This window comes from Aspergillus novofumigatus, assembly GCF_002847465.1.
Source record: "Aspergillus novofumigatus IBT 16806 chromosome Unknown P174scaffold_11, whole genome shotgun sequence".
Lineage (NCBI taxonomy): Eukaryota > Fungi > Ascomycota > Eurotiomycetes > Eurotiales > Aspergillaceae > Aspergillus > Aspergillus novofumigatus.
The window spans coordinates 494,200-509,683 of record NW_020194284.1 but is presented as its reverse complement, the minus strand read 5'-3'; the positions used below and the strand labels follow the sequence as shown (position 1 = coordinate 509,683).

General features: G+C 52.7%; 6 protein-coding genes across 6 annotated transcripts; 3 read left to right on the top strand and 3 right to left on the bottom strand.

Moving 5' to 3' along the window:
* Nucleotides 1–596: 596 nt before the first annotated feature.
* On the bottom strand, nt 597–1,657 carry P174DRAFT_446097 (5'/3'-nucleotidase SurE). Its single transcript, XM_024828498.1, has 3 exons — nt 1,464–1,657; nt 894–1,416; nt 597–858 (listed from the first exon to the last, which is right to left on the bottom strand). The coding sequence occupies exons 1-3, from the start codon at nt 1,633–1,635 to the stop codon at nt 708–710; spliced, it is 846 nt and encodes a 281-aa protein (XP_024677621.1). The 5' UTR covers nt 1,636–1,657; the 3' UTR covers nt 597–707.
* Nucleotides 1,658–3,118: 1,461 nt separating this feature from the next.
* P174DRAFT_446096 (uncharacterized protein) lies at nt 3,119–4,034 on the top strand. Its single transcript, XM_024828497.1, has one exon. It carries the CDS (start codon nt 3,170–3,172, stop codon nt 3,977–3,979), a length of 810 nt encoding a protein of 269 aa, XP_024677620.1. The 5' UTR covers nt 3,119–3,169; the 3' UTR covers nt 3,980–4,034.
* Nucleotides 4,035–4,063: 29 nt separating this feature from the next.
* Nucleotides 4,064–8,549, bottom strand: P174DRAFT_425567 (putative ABC multidrug transporter; the record flags this gene model as incomplete). Its single annotated transcript, XM_024825300.1, has 10 exons — nt 4,064–4,162; nt 4,218–4,814; nt 4,875–5,580; nt 5,667–5,745; nt 5,792–6,066; nt 6,115–6,712; nt 6,763–7,156; nt 7,195–8,220; nt 8,270–8,314; nt 8,358–8,549. The coding sequence occupies 10 exons, from the start codon at nt 8,547–8,549 to the stop codon at nt 4,064–4,066; spliced, it is 4,011 nt and encodes a 1,336-aa protein (XP_024677619.1).
* A 1,277-nt stretch (nt 8,550–9,826) lies between these two features.
* P174DRAFT_464743 (putative short chain dehydrogenase) lies at nt 9,827–10,588 on the top strand (the record flags this gene model as incomplete). The annotated part of the gene is made up of 1 exon (XM_024830442.1): nt 9,827–10,588. One exon carries the CDS (start codon nt 9,827–9,829, stop codon nt 10,586–10,588), a length of 762 nt encoding a protein of 253 aa, XP_024677618.1.
* A 408-nt stretch (nt 10,589–10,996) lies between these two features.
* Nucleotides 10,997–11,325, top strand: P174DRAFT_379311 (uncharacterized protein; the record flags this gene model as incomplete). Its single annotated transcript, XM_024822899.1, has 2 exons — nt 10,997–11,102; nt 11,159–11,325. 2 exons carry the CDS (start codon nt 10,997–10,999, stop codon nt 11,323–11,325), a joined length of 273 nt encoding a protein of 90 aa, XP_024677617.1.
* A 55-nt stretch (nt 11,326–11,380) lies between these two features.
* Nucleotides 11,381–15,201, bottom strand: P174DRAFT_61702 (hybrid sensor histidine kinase/response regulator). The gene is made up of 6 exons (XM_024832407.1): nt 14,914–15,201; nt 13,934–14,860; nt 13,202–13,888; nt 12,119–13,156; nt 11,694–12,073; nt 11,381–11,648 (listed from the first exon to the last, which is right to left on the bottom strand). The coding sequence occupies exons 1-6, from the start codon at nt 14,982–14,984 to the stop codon at nt 11,437–11,439; spliced, it is 3,315 nt and encodes a 1,104-aa protein (XP_024677616.1). The 5' UTR covers nt 14,985–15,201; the 3' UTR covers nt 11,381–11,436.
* Between the last annotated feature and the right edge of the window lie 283 nt (nt 15,202–15,484).

The following is a 15,484-nucleotide window of genomic DNA, read 5'->3' as shown; positions in this document are numbered from 1 at the left end:
GGGTAACGAACAGCCTTTGACAATCGCCTTTGCTGGATGAGTCTTGGAAGCCATGTGTCGATCTTTCTGGCCTTTTGCTTGTCAACCTTGAACGATTGATACTCGAGCTTCATCATGGTAAATATATGCAAGTTCCCATGTCAGACAGCCCGCGAGCAAGTAGTGGACTGTTATCCACTGGAGTCAGAAGGTTAGAGTAGAAGGAGGAGACGGGGCAGAAGACAGGAGAATTGGGAGAAGGGGTATGACAATATACGTTCAGTACGGAGGTAATATCACTGCGAGTATTCACCATCAGTCAGTATATTTCCCCGCAGTGAACGATAAGATCATACAATCCGTCTGGCGACCACATCGATATCTGATCTATTCACGGGGCGTGCTTCCTCAGTATTTCGTTGCGCTAATGTTTACCGGGTGAAAAGTATAGCGTAGAGGATAGGACTGGCTCGAGAGAGCGCGCCTGTTTGCGGATTATGATGAGAATTGGGTTCGGACATATCCAGCCACCAGTATAGGAATTATGACAGGTTTGCCCGGCCCTTTATAGAAAAGGGCTGACATTGATTTCGTAATAGGTCTAAGGGGTCACAGTGCTCTACTCTACGAATGTGAAATCTACTCTTCAGCAAACTGGCCAATTAACATCCCAGACAGCAGCAAATATTTTTGGCTGCGTTGCTGCTTCTTTATACTCATCCAAGGCATCAAGGCAAACAAACCAACAAATCACCCAGCTTATCCAGCACAATCGCCTGCACATCGGCAGCTGCATCGGTCTTGTCGCTCCAGCCCACAGAGATACTCACATAGCACCCGTCGGTACCCACAACCGTCGACTCAGTCGGCAGCCGCGAGCTCCCACAGGTCTCGACATCATCCGCCGAAAACACCCCGTGAAGATCCGCGACAGCACAAACTTGAAGTCGTCCGCGGTGGCACACTCGCTGCTCACCTCGGGAAAGTTGACGTTCAACCAGACCTGGTCGGGCAGGTAGGGCGTGCCCGATGCGACGATCTGATTGGTGATTTTCGTGGCCAACTGCGCGTACACCTGGCTGTACGCCGGAACAGCCGCATTCCATGCCGTCGGCGAGCCGGAACTCCCTGAGAAGGCGATGGCGGGGATCCCGTTCTCGGCCGCGTAGTGTGCTGCGCCGACTGTGCCGGAGAAGTACACGACCAGGCCGAGGTTCGAGCCCACATTGGGGCCGGAGACAGCTAGGGCGGGAGGGGCGCCATTGAAGAACGGGGGCGCAGCGGTGCTAATGCCGTATTTCATTGAGGTGACGGGGTAGGAGTTGACATAGTTGAGCCGGGGCTCGGAGGCATTAAAGCCTGTTGCAGGGCTGCCGGACGGACAGCTGTTGAACTCGCATGGTTCCGTCAGGGTGGTTGGTGTTTTGTCAGAGGAGCCTGAGTGGTCAGCAGGATTACGCCGCAACGAAAGAGGACGGGTTTACCTGTTCCACTCTGGTTTTCGGCTGGCGCAGACACCACGACGGAGTGGCCAGCTGCGGTCAGGGCCTTGTAGAACTGGCGGATATTAATCTCGGCCCATCCATCGTCGTTGGATGAGACGATGTTAATGGCCTGGGCTGTCAGGGGCAGGAGAACCAAAGGTAGAAGATGCATGGTGATGGTCGGCAGTTATCCAGTCTCAATGCTGGGGGGCTGACCTGTATTTAAGCAAGCCATCTTATTGCGGTGAATCCACTGTAACATCGTGAGCACAGGGTAATGAGGAGAAGTACCACAACGGAATAAGCGATGTTGATCTCGGGGATATTCTGGCGCACGTGCGGCCTCGGATGGACGGAGAAGTTTATCAAATAGATTAAGGGAGATTAACGGGGGTACTAATATTTCATATCATGCAGGATTTTCCTGCAATAGTTCCCAATCATTTCACAGCGTGGAGGCTAAGAGACCTCCTCAATAGCTCTATCTCATCGGGCCGCACTTGCCTTTCGTTCCTTGGCAAAGTCTGGCCTAATGTTTAATTAAGGCCTGCGTAAATAAGTCCAGCATTTATTAATAAATGCATCATCCTACTTCGGATTATGAGAGCCATGTCAGTATGGCACGTGCCCCATCAGATTGACTAAGAAGAGGATAGTCCTTTGTCCAGGAGAACAATGGCCAGAGTTTGTTCTAAAGGACTGTTTGCACTAACCAAGGGCGGCAAGCCTAGTTTACTATTTTACTTACCTTGGTTAGCTGCCAATCTCCATTGTGCATGTAAGCATTAATTCATAACTCCCATCTTCTAGTGCGTTTCAAGGCATCTTACTAACATGCTCTGTAATGTTTGAGCAAATAGCGTACTAAGAAGTCTTAGCTATTCATAGCAGATCAGGAACTAGTGCTGTGAATAGTATACCTGAACATTCATACTTAAGGTGGGAAATATATAACATGGTGCATGACTTGTGCAGTTACTTCCAAAGCTCCCAGATTAACACCGTAGGATCACTCTACAAGCTCACATTCAGACTCCAAAATGTTACTTATAATTGAACAGATGGAGTATTGCAAAAGTATACTCCATATCAAAACATTCTCCACTGTACTCCATAGACTAAAACAATTGAGATCCCTCAACGCCTTGAGCTCCACCCCAGCGTCCATGCTCCACATGGATCAGATCCATCAAGGTACCAGGCAACTCAGATATGATCTGAAGACTTCGACATCTTACAGGGTATAACTATAAGACCCAATGTCGAATGTTGTCCAAAGTCAAGTGGTCACTGCGTTCCCAAGCACCCCAGATCTCTATCACTAGACCATGAGAGCCTACAGAATGCTAATGACTAGCTAATGGTGATAACACAACTGCACTCGACACATTTGTATTTCAAGAGATACCTCTCTAATAGCTATACCTCTCTACGTCTTACTTACCAGCCTGCAGTACTACCGAGGTCCTGACTTATCATTGGCCCAGATATGGTATAAGCACAATCTGATTGGCCAGATCGTAATCTCCAGCCACTCACAACACTTTATCAGCCCCATAGGATCAACTGCCATGACGCAATTGGCTGGTCGGTACCGAAGGGGAGACGAGCCCCAGAAATTGTTGATAACCAACTCCAGATCCCCGTTTTTTATCCCCATTCTCATCTCCACTTTTCCTCTCTCCGTTTCCCTCTGGCATGGCTTCATGCCGACCTTCAATACCACCTCGACAGATCTAGGGCTCGACCACCACCTCTCCTCCCCGATCGTCGAGCATTATGTCTACCCAACCTTCATCGCCGTCGCCTGGTGCAACGCCCTCGACCTGATCGTCCTCTGCCTCAACACCTTCAAGCGCTACTCCGGCCCCTACTTCTGGTCCCTTCTCGTGGCCTCCTTCTGCATCATCCCCTTCGGCCTCGGCTACGTCCTCAAGATCTACAGCATCACCTTCACAAACTACTTTCTCGAAATCGCCATCCTCGATGTCGGCTGGTCGGGAATGGTCACGGGGCAGTCGCTCGTCCTCTGGTCGCGGCTGAATCTGGTGCTTGATAACCGACGCGTCTTGAAAGCCTTGCTATACCTTATCATCGTGGACGGGGCCGTGCTGCACATCTCCTGCGGGGCGCTGGAGTTTGCGACGAACGCCCTGCCCGGGTCCAATGGCGTGGCCACCGCGTTCGATGTCATGGAGCGCGTGCAGCTTGTTGGCTTCTGTTTGCAGGAATTGCTACTCTCGGGGCTGTATATCTACAAGGCGGTGCCGCTGCTGAAGATGGATGCGGATCGTCGCTCGCGGGTCGTCCTTGTCCAGTTGATCGTCATCAATGTGGTTATTATGGCGTTGGATGTCTCGGTCGTGGTTGTGCAGTATCTCGGCTTCTTTACCTTTCAGGTTACCCTTAAGGTGTTTGTGTATAGCATCAAGCTGAAGCTGGAGTATGTCATTCTCGGCAGGTTGGTGGATGTTGCGCGGGTGCGCACGCCGGCGGCTGCGCGGATGAGGTTATAGTTGTATTATCACCTCTTGTCTATATTTATAGATTTCATCTTGTCTATATGATCTTTTGTCTATATACATTGTCTAGAAGGTTGTCTACTCCGACCGCGCACTCTTGGTCTTCTTGCTCCGCAACTTCATCATCAGGAACACCATCGCATAGCTCGAAATGCAAAACAGCGCCGTAATCCCGGTCTGCGTCGTCAGTATCTTCTCTTGTCATCCGGAACAGGGGAAGGGAAAGACTTACATCTCTCCAAGAGTAGTACCGCTCCTTCAAATTAAACGTCCTTGCATAGTCCGCCCCAGTCGAATACTGGCAGAACTCACAAGCCGTCGCATTCCCATCAACCAGATACCCCGGCTTCTCAGCCAGAAACGCAGCCATGTACTCCCCACACGTCTGGCCCACCGGCGCACTAAACCGCACCAGCTCAGACGGGTCACAGCGCACCTGCACATCCCAGAGGACCTCACCCAGCAGCCCGCCAACCAGATACGTGAACGGATCGAGATAGTACAGCCAGTCCCGCCAGAACGGCTGCATCTGCGAGTACGGCACCACGACGCCGCAGAAGCTGACCAGCCCCGCGCCAATCAGCACGGGGTTCATCACCGCCGCGAAGTACTCGTTGGGCGCGTACGCCGCGATCCCCTGTCCGATCGACGTGTACAGGAACTCGTAGAAGATCATCTGCAGGTACATGTGTCCTGAGATGCTGGCCGTGGTGGGGAATCCTGCGGTGAAGTACCAGCAGGCGAAATAGAGGGTGGCGCAGAGGATTAGATAGGGGATTTCGGAGACAGTCTGCGCGCCGATGAAGGCGAGCCAGTGGTAGATTTTGGACTGTTAGTACTTTAGCACTGTTGACAAATAGGGGTCAAGGAGTAGGGATGCGACGGGTACCTTCTTTTCTCTCGCCTCGAAAATATCCCGGTTATGCAGGAAGAACGGCTGCATCTGGTTGATGCACCCCGGCGCGACGAAAATGAAGTTGAATATGGCAAACAGCCGCAGCTGCAGGTCAAACGTGCCGTCGCCGATCTTCCAGAAGGTGAACCCGCTGAACAACGCCGCGAACACATGCAAGATAATCTTGTTCCACACGTAGTCTGGCGACCGCCACAGTTGCACCATCAGCCGCTTCGTCACCATCGTGAACTGGAACCATTTCGACGTTGCGTAGTCGGCCGTGTCCTCGACGTAGCCGGTGTCTGACTTGCCGCGGGCGTTGAGCTCTTGCAGCTGGGCCAGCGCACGCTGCTTCTCCCCTGACTCGTTCCACACCTGCACCCAGTCGATGGGCTTGTCCGTGTTGCCTTGGATCACCTCGACAATGTGCTCAGCTGGATTCTCATCAGGAGGACACGGGGCTCCATGTCGGGCGAAGTAGTCCAGGACGATCTGCGAGTCTTTGCCTGTTTCGCCAAAGTACGCCATCTTTCCGCCGCGAGCGAGCAGCAGGAGCGAGTCGAAGGCCTCGAACAGCACTGCGGAGGGCTGATGGATTGTGCACAGCACTGCCTGGCCGCCGTCGACTAGTTTCCTTAGGAATCGGATGATATTGTACGCGGACTGCCCGTCCAAACCGCTGGTAGGTTCATCCAGGAAGCTAATGCGCACGCAAACGCTGCTGTCAGCAATTTTACCTGAGGCCACAACTTTAGATTGCTCTTTTCACATGACTATCACACTCACAGAAGGCTAGGTTTCGCAACGAGTTCCACCCCGAGGGTTACTCTCTTCCGCTGTTCAATGCTCAACCCGGCGCCGGGGACTGTCTCAGCGTCAGCATGCGTCGACAGTATTGGCAGGGTACCTACCTCCAATCAACGCGTCACCGATATCGCGCAGCTCCAACAGATCAATGATGTGATCTACGTAGGCCAGTTTCTCCTCCCGCGGAACATGAGCCGGCTGGCGCAGCAGCGCCGAAAAGACCAAAGCTTCCCGGACCGTGGCCGTTGCCTCGTGCACGTCCATCTGCTCGCAGTATCCCGTTGTACGCTGGAAACTGATTCCCTGCGGCCGGCCGTCAATCAGAATCGATCCGTAGATCTCGCCGCTGTCCTTGCGTTGGGCCAGAACATCAAGAAGCCTGTCTCGTTAACTACGCTGACTCCATGCAGTGAGAACAATTACTTACGTCGTCTTTCCCGCACCGGAACACCCCATCAACGCAACCAGGTTCCCGGGCTTCACGAACCCAAACACCTTATCCAGGAGCTTCTTCTTCTGTCCTTGGTAGGGGACGTGGTAGTCGAGGTCATGCCAGGTAAAGGTCGACTGGTTGACATGCGACGCCAGCGCGGCCTCCTGCACCGGGGTCGGAGTGTCTTCCGACTTTGTCTTCTGGCTTCCCCGCCTGTACAGCAACACGGACGATCCGCCCTGGCTATTAAGCAACTCAAGCCCCAGCGCTGTCAAAACGATGAAGAACATCCAGAAGCCGACGATGACCCCGAAGCTCCGCCAGATATGATGCCACGAGTAACTATACTGCGCGTGGATATACTCCGCTCCGAGTATCGTGTCGCCCTCGCTGCCCGGGATCGAGCACCCCCGGTACGGCGATTCCGAGCCGGGATATCCATCCCCATAGGGGATATAGTCCGGCTGCACGCACTGCAGCGATTTACCAACGAACTCGTTAGCCATGAGGGCCTCGAAGGCGTAAGCGCCAGGGTTGAGATAGAAGATCCAGCGGAACCAGACGTGCATTTTCTCGTATGGGATGAGGTAGCCTACACCGTTAGTGACATTCTTAAAAACAAAAAAAGGGAAGTGAGCTTACCTCCGTAGACGAAGAAAATGGTCGACAGCAGCCCGGTGATTTTGGATGCGTTTCCAAATCGTTTGCAGAGCGCGCCGACGGCGCGGAACATCTGCATGAAGCACAGTGTGTTGGCGATGACGATGATCCAATAGGTGAAGAACCGAGCGGCGTCCATCTGTAGCGCGGCCATGAAGTATAGGATGATGCAGAAACAGGAGACCTGCACCAGCACTACTGGGATGTCGGTGATGGCGTTGGCGATGCAGAAGGCCGTCGGCCGGTAGAACCCGAACCGCTTCTGGCGGGAGAGGATGGGCCGGCCCATGAACGAGGCGGTCGTCTCGGACATGGACTCGAGAAGGAAGTAGAGAACTGGGAAGAACAGCGCGCCGGGCGCAGGAAGATGGAAGAGCTGTCGTCTTTGAGGTTGTAGAATAGACTTCCGCATACCAGGGCCTGCAGGATGGCTGATACCACCTTAATGATGAGGGACAGTCTGTCTCCTGCCATAATCTGGAACTGACGGATGGTGCACGCCTGTATCTGCTCCCACAGACTCGTGGTATAGACACTTGGGCTCCGAGGGAGGTGCCGCTTGCGTTTCTCGCTGGCCACGGCGGCCGTCAGCTCATCCACTTCGTGCGTGAGTTTCTCCGGCGGGTCAAATCCTTCCATTGCTTTCTGATAGATATCGCTCTGGCGGTAGCGGGCCTCGAATTCCTCCGCGGTGTTGGGAACCTTGTCCTCCATCCCGGGCCGGACAATGCGCTCAGTGAGCACCGTTACGGAGGTCAGAAAATCAGCGATATTGGCTCCCTTCGGACAGACGAAGCCCATATCCTCAAAGTAGCTCCTTGCCAGGGCGCGTGGTCCGTAGTAGGCCACCCGTCCATCGGCCAGAACCAAAACCTGGTCGAACTCGTTGTAGATCCCGTTGCCAGCCTGGTACATGGTAGCCACCATCGTCTTCTGGTTAACGTCCGCCTCGAAGCGCAGCAGCCGGGCGAACTCAACAGCCGTCTTGGAGTCGAGGCCCCGGGTCGGGTTATCCCAGAATTGTATCGGGCTCCGTCCGGCAATCACCTCGGCGAGCGACACCCGCTTTCGTTCACCACCAGAGACACCGCGGATAAACTCGTTTCCCACCAGCGTCTTCGTCGTGTGCGGGATGCCCAGCGCAGTGAGGATACTGTCCCGCTGCTCCTGCACAAACTCCTTCGATCCTTGGCCCTCCGGCCTTTCCCGCGGCACCTTGTTCCGCAGCGCGAACTTCATTGTGCGGTTAACCGTCAGCGTGGGGAAATGCACGTCGTCCTCATTGTTGAACATGATCTGCTGCCGGAAGCGTCTCGCAGCGATGTGGTCCATACTTCCATATCGGGTTTCGCCGACGACTTCGTCAAAGGATTCGCGGTCGTTGGAAAGGACACGCAGAAGCGAGGTACATCCTGATCCGGGACGACCGAGGACCAGCAACTGACGGTGGGAGTCAGCTGCATTCGCACCACATTTGGGGTCAACTTACCATCTCGCCTGGTTTGACCTGCCCACTGACTTCTTTCAGGATAGTCTATTCCGTTAGCATTTGCCTTGGAACAACAGTCTCTACATACCCTCTTTGGCCGACTCCCTTTCAGAAAACCAAGGTACTGCCGCGGATCAGCCACGGAGAGAAGCGTATCACCCAGGGCGGCATCCGGCGCCCTGACATGGACACTGACATTCCGAAACGTGAGGGTTAGTCGCTTCCGTAGCCCTCGGTCACCGTGTTCGAGGTCAATCGTGCCGGATGAAGGCGTCTCCATTCTGCACGATCTGCTTAACCTTTCAAAGAAAACAACTCGACCACGGATACAGCTCTCCAGAGCTAATTCGTTCCATTCCAACTATTTATACAATGTCTGTTTCATGCGTATCAGATTAAACCCGTAAATCCATAGACCCGAGTCATATCCGCAAATCCGGGTCCCATTGTCAGAGATCTCCGCCAATCACAAATTTCCCCTCTCCTCGGCATGCCGAAGCGTCGGATATATTTCTCATCAAGCCCTGAGACTAACGAGGATCTCCACCACAGGGAAGGATTCTCAACCGTATTAAAGCTCTAGAGCTTGAAGCTACAAGCTTGATCAAGCTGGCCCACTTTGCTGGCCTTGTCTTCCTTGAATTCCGTGGCTAATGCCGGAAAACGGCTGTCTGTACGGAGTAGTCGGCAACGGATTCGGGTGTTGTCTTAAGTGTAGCTGTCAAGTGAGAGACCTGGTGGGATTGGGTTAGTCTGGCTTGTCCATATTTAGTACCTGATCCATGAGAGAATTCTGGGTCGTTCCATAATGCCGACGGCCACAAGCTTAACATGTCATCCCCGGATAGAGGGTCATCGGAGTAGTGGCCTGCCACCCAGCACAGCAGTCAATAGCGAATCGCTCATGACAGATAGAATACTGCTGAGGGAAATCAAGCCTATAGGCACAATAGGATACATACTAGCCTAGGTACGTGAGGCTTGCCGGATTCACGCTCGCGACCAGGATTGACTTGGTCGTTCAAGGTCATACTTCGCGTTGACTTCACCCTGCTGTCCTACCGCTTCTGAGGTACATAGTATGAGACTCTCCAGGCTATATCTCATCTGAAGGATGTAATTATTGGCTCGGCCAAACGCGTTGACATCGTATCGGTATACGGGACATCTGGCACCCCACCGGAGAGCAAACGACCATCACGTATCCAGTATCCCATAGCGCCAAATACCTCGTGGGATCATATCTCTTCACAGACTGGATTGCTTCACTGATTTGTCAGCCCACATATTACGCTGATTTATAATAATTCATACCCTTGAGCGAGAGTGACTCACAAAACTCCAGTATGCCAAGTAGCCAAGGAGGAATACGAGCGCCATCTTATATCATGAAGACAGTCAATATCTACGATCGATGCTTAGAAATACAGAATTGGTCAGCAAGTTGTACTGTTCACAGTCGAATGGCAAGAGAAGAAGCATATATAGTTCCAAACGGTGCTCGAAGAGTCCAACTCACTCAACCTCAGCCCAACAACCACACAGTGCATGTCTGCAATGTCCTACGCAAACAAAACAGCCCTCATCATCGGCGGCAGCCACGGTATCGGCCTCGCAACCGCCCAGCTCCTCCACTCCCAGGGCGCCAAAGTCCTCGTCACCGGCCGCAGCCCAGACCCCATCCGCTCCGCGCAAGCCCAGCTCGGCCCAGCCGCCAAAGTCATCTCCTGCGACATTACCTCTTTAGCATCTATCGACACTCTCGTCGAGACAGCCTCGTCCTTCTTCGGGAATGGCCGCACAATCGACCTCCTCTTCGTTAATGCCGGGTACGCCGCGCTTGAGCCTTTCGCAGACGTCTCGGAGTCCTCCTTCCGCCGGACCTTCGACACAAACGTCTTTGGCGCGTTCTTCGCCGCGCAGAAACTCGCGCCGATGGTTAGACCCGGCGGCGCGATTGTGTTTACCACCTCTGTCGCTAATCAGATGGGGTTCCCCGGTATGAGCGTGTACGCTGCGTCCAAGGCGGCGGTGCACTCGCTTGTGCAGACGCTGGCGGCGGAGTTGGTGGGAGAGCAGGTGCGCGTGAATGCGGTGTCGCCTGGTTTCGTGAGGACGCCCACGATGGGGGTTGTGGGCGCGTCGAAGGAAGAGTTGGTGGAGTTTGAGGGGCAGGGGGTGAAGAGTACGCCGATGGGCAGGATTGCGGAGCCGGAGGAAGTGGCTAAGGCTGTGGTGTTCTTGGGGTTTGAGGCGAGCTTCACCACGGGGGAGCAGGTTGTTGTTGATGGGGGGTTGGCTACGTTGCGATTGCATTAATCCGTGTCTTGGTAATAGACTGTCTCGAGAGAGATGGAACCCCTATGCAGAATAGATCCTTTCAGCGTGAACGGTCATACCACAGAAAATATTGCAATGAAAGCATTCTCCCCAAACCATATTCTCGACTCTAGAGAGGTACATCATACTCAGACGGATCAACATTCCACATATCGGTTCTGTAGCTCGCACAAGATCCAGATCAATCTGAAGCCCAGTACGTACGTATGAACGCACAATCCACATGCCACGCGCCGTCATCCATGCCAGCCACCCCGACCACATTCCAATCATTTCCAGTCCAGATAAATACCTCAAAATAGGAGGTCCGACTTACAACAAACACTTAGAGATGTACATGAATCCCCCTTCCCCTTCTCACTCTCAGACAAACACCCACAATCCAATATGAATACAATCCTCTTCCTCCTCGCGCTCGCCGGCGCGGCCCTAGGCGCAAAAACCTGCACGCCTAGTTTCGATTACTGCGCTAATAAGCTCATTGCTGATAAGGGTATTCTTTCCTGTCTTTCACGCTTCCATATGGGATGGCAGGGCTAATAGATGCAGGCTTTACCGAGGCGGACCTCAAGGCTGTTCTCAAGGCGGAGGGCCTGGAGACTGCGGATGTGAAGAATGTGCTTTTCCACTGCAAGAATCCGGGCGATGTGGGACATGCGAAGGTGTGTCCCAATGGGTGTGCGGACCCGGCGACGGAAGGGAGTCACGGTTGTTAGCTATCTTGAGTATTAATATACTATTGGAGTATTGGTGTATTGGCGAATGATGTGGAAGACTTTTGTATTGAAGCTGTGATATATAACTTGCACAATTTGCTGGCAAAGTCATCATGCAATATTCATCACTCGTTTCAAATCACGCAGTGAAAGAGGTTTCACAAGATAATCATCGATCCCCGCGGCAAATGCCTGTTGCTGCATTGTCGCCGACGCGACTCCGGTCACGGCCATGATGGCAGCCCGAGGAAGGGAATTCTCCTCCTCGTACTCTCGAATCTTGCTTGTGGAGATTATCCCGTCCATAACTGGCATTGAAATATCTATAGCTGTTAGCTGGATCATAACTCTCAAAGGACGCAACCTACCCATCAGGACATAGTTGAACTGGCGCTGGGCCTGCTGGGCCTGCTGGTACTTCTCCAGCGCCACGAGTCCGTTATTCGCTGTCTCATAGCTGCAGCCGATGCGGCGCATAAAAGTAGCCAATATTTTGATATTGATGTCATTATCGTCCACAATCAGGACATGACGATCGATCGTTTTTGAGGCCTTGGGTGTCGAGCCACGGAACTCGTCTACGGATTCCTCCACCACCGGTGGTGACTCGGTCTGTTTTGCCAGGGCAAAAGCTTCCGATAAGCTGCGCTGACGATGTGGCATACTATCGGCACTACCGATCTGTTCCGATGCTTCCGGCAAGCTGGAAAGTGTATGCAGTGCGCCAATAATCTTTCGAGGCGTGAGTCTATCCTGTTAGTTTCACTCTTCCTCAGACTTTGGTGCGACTTACGGTTGAGGAACGTAGACCACATCCAGGTCTTTCGTAGCAGGATCGACTGATAGGCTACTACCATACTGTCCTAGTATGACCAGTGCCTTCAGGTCCGTAGTGATTTGCTCTAGTTCTGCCATCTCAGCCAGACTGCTCTCCTCGATAATACCAATATCGCCCTTCGCTTGAGACAAGGTGTCGGCAAAGGAGACTGTCCAGCCAGGCTGGCTGAGGATTGCATTACTCAGTGCACTGCGAACTGACAGCCTCCTCTTCGCGTCAACACTCAGCCTTCGGCTTGACTTCTGCATATTGGAAAATACGTTCAGTCCGATCAGACTAACTCGAGAGACCGACACGCTCTGTGGCTGCTCTTGCTCGGAAGCACCTTCCTCCAGCGTATCAACGAATTCAACTGGAAGGTACACGTCAAATTGAGTTCCAGCACCGACGGTACTCTTCACGTCAATCTGGCCACCCGCATTTGTCACTATTCGGTCGACAATACTTAGTCCCAGGCCAACCCCTTCCGTCAGGATGTTCTCTTGGGTAAATGGATGGAATAATCTGTGCTCCAGGTACTCCGGAGAGATGCCACAGCCGGTATCTGTGATTGTGAAATGAGCATACACTCTCTTCGTGCCGCCAGTTCTCTCGATCTTCCTGGCGAGGGTGACCTCAATGAAGCCAGACTTGGTGAACTTGAATGCATTGCCGAGCAGGTTCATGACAATTCGTCTCCATCCGCCAGGAATGGATCGCACTTTCCAGTCTCCTGGCTCAACCCGCACAATCACTGATAAGTCGTTCGATTCTGTGGCATTCTCGGTGCCCTTGGCAGATCTAATTCCCAACGTTGGCCCGCTAGGCAGGTACCGACCGGCGACTTGGGAAGCATTAATCAAGGACCGATGACCTGCATACAGGGTGTCCGCCACATCCTCTACCAGTGTGTCTAAATCGAATTCGCATGTTAGATCGGCGAGAGAGGTCTCAGTATCCCCGTCATTTTTTGCGTCCGCACTGGTCAAATTATTGATTTTCGTAAAATCCAACCTGCACGGATGTTAGTGAGATCCTGCAGCAGGGCTGCCAACTTACAAATAATTCAGCGTATCCATCAGTGTCAGGCCACAGGTTTCAATCATCGTGAGCATATCCTGCTGAGCCGGTTGAAGATCTGTGGTATGCAACAGCTCTACACTGGCAAGCATGCCATGGAGTGGTGATCTTAGCTCATGGCTGACGGACGATAATAAATCTGATTTGGACTTTTCCGTCGCCTGCCAGTCCATTTGAGCCGCTTCTGAGACAATGGCGTCACCGTAGGCCTTGACATAGAACAGATCGGTTTGTTCAAAAGGTCGTTGACTGTCACATGTCCACAAGAGGGCGCCAGCCAGCCAGCGCGACGTATTCCAGTTCCACATTGGGAGAAAAAGGAGTGAACTGGCCTCTGGAAGGTCTTGTACCAGACGAAGGATGATCGCGTGATGACGCGATCCCTTTGCATCCGTGCCATGACCACATTTCTGACTAGTACAGTCAACGAGGGTGCTGGTATTTAAGATGGTTCCTTTTGGGTACGCGGCAAACAAGTCATGCAGTAGGCCTTCTGAGATCGAATACTGCGAGGTACAGCGATTTGCAGATCCCGATGACGCACAGCCCAAAGGCTCGCATACCCTCTCTCGCCAAGGGCCGGCTGAGGATAGGCCCGGAGAGTTGATGCAAGAATCGCCGTCCTTGGAGAGTATTTCCAGGTCACTCATGCTAGGAGAGCAGGAGCTAGAGACGTTAGAATGATGACGAGCAGTGTCAGGCGAGACCAACCTTCGAGAGTTACTCCGAGTGGCGTCCAGAAAAAGCACGCCGTCCAGCTCCATACATTTCTGAAGTAAAGCACTAGCACGGGAGAACAAAAGCGACAGTGAGCGGGATACAGTGCTTCCCTCGATAACAGTCACCGAATTTCTCCTTCCGTTGATTCTTGAGAAGAACTGGTTTGGCGGAGTCCCCGGCGTTTGAATATGCGTGTATTGTGGCGAGCCCACGCTACATTTCTCAGAGAGCGAAAGATCATCGATACCAGGAAGGTATGATGGCCGTCTCTTGAAGTGATAGCTTTGCTCAAGCTCAGGAACGACTTGACCGCTGACGAAAGTGGTCAGACCATTGATGAGCCGCTCTGCTTGAAGATGGTGCTCTTCAGCCGAGCTATCCTTGATGTTACAAGCAACCAGATCAGCGATCTCCTGCATGCTTGCGACCTCGCTGTCTCCAAAATTCAGATGCGGCGTCTTATCCACTACACAAACAGCGCCAATAGTAGCTTTGTTCACATCATGAATCGGGACCGCTGCGAAGAACCGGATCTCCTGATTGTCATAATGATTGTCCTGCGCGAGATCACGGATGACACATCGGGTGCTGTTGGCAATAACGTTGGGAGTATCGACGACATGAGCCTCAGCCAGGCGCAGGCTCAACACCTTTGCTTGCCAGTGACCCTCGTCAACACCAACCCCGCCCTCTCCATCTAACAGGAGAGAAGGTAATGCTTCCGCGATGATATTTGCCTGTCCTCGCTCAAAACGAATCACAAACGACCGGCTACAGCCGAACCGATACGTCGCCAATTGTGCGTAAGCGATCAAGGAAGCCGCTGAACTTGACTTGTCTCGCTTGTGGATTGTACCTCGTGCACTAGCTGCCTCGATGGGCTCGTTGATTCCATCCTGAGAGTGAAACGAACGAACCCTATTCAGTCAGTAAAAAGACTCGTTCAACGCAAAATGAAGCATGAGACATACTCGTCCTGCTCTAGGACCGTTCCTTGTGCAGTGCTCAGCAGAGGTGATACCGCAGAGCCCGACAGTGGCATGATCGAGTTAGCGACGCATCCTAGACTTGGTCATACAAGCTTGTTCGGTGATCAGAGATCGACGCAGAATGGCAAAAGCACAGCGAGCTGTCACCAAGAATGTACAGAGTACATGTCGGAAAATTTGGGGGAACTGATGAAGAGCTCAAATCCCGGTCAAACTGTGGGGGAAAATATCTCCGGTCGTCTAGACCATGGACAAGAAAACAGTCAGCAGATAGCTAGGTAGACCAGGCAATCCAGTACACGGTGTCATTGGCCGTTGACCCATTTGTTGTGCTCACGGATGGCTCCGGTCGATCGCTGACTTCAGCATTCGTCCATGGTTCCGTCTCGTCTAATGTCACCCTGCTGCTAAGTAAATTTTCCGAATCTCACAGCCAAGACCGAAATTTGTCGGGCAGTATGATCCCGACATTCAGCCTTACGATCCTTTAATAACGGAAAGGATCAAGCATGAGTAACGTTAGCCATCTAATCGTGTTGTTTCTTCCCTGCCT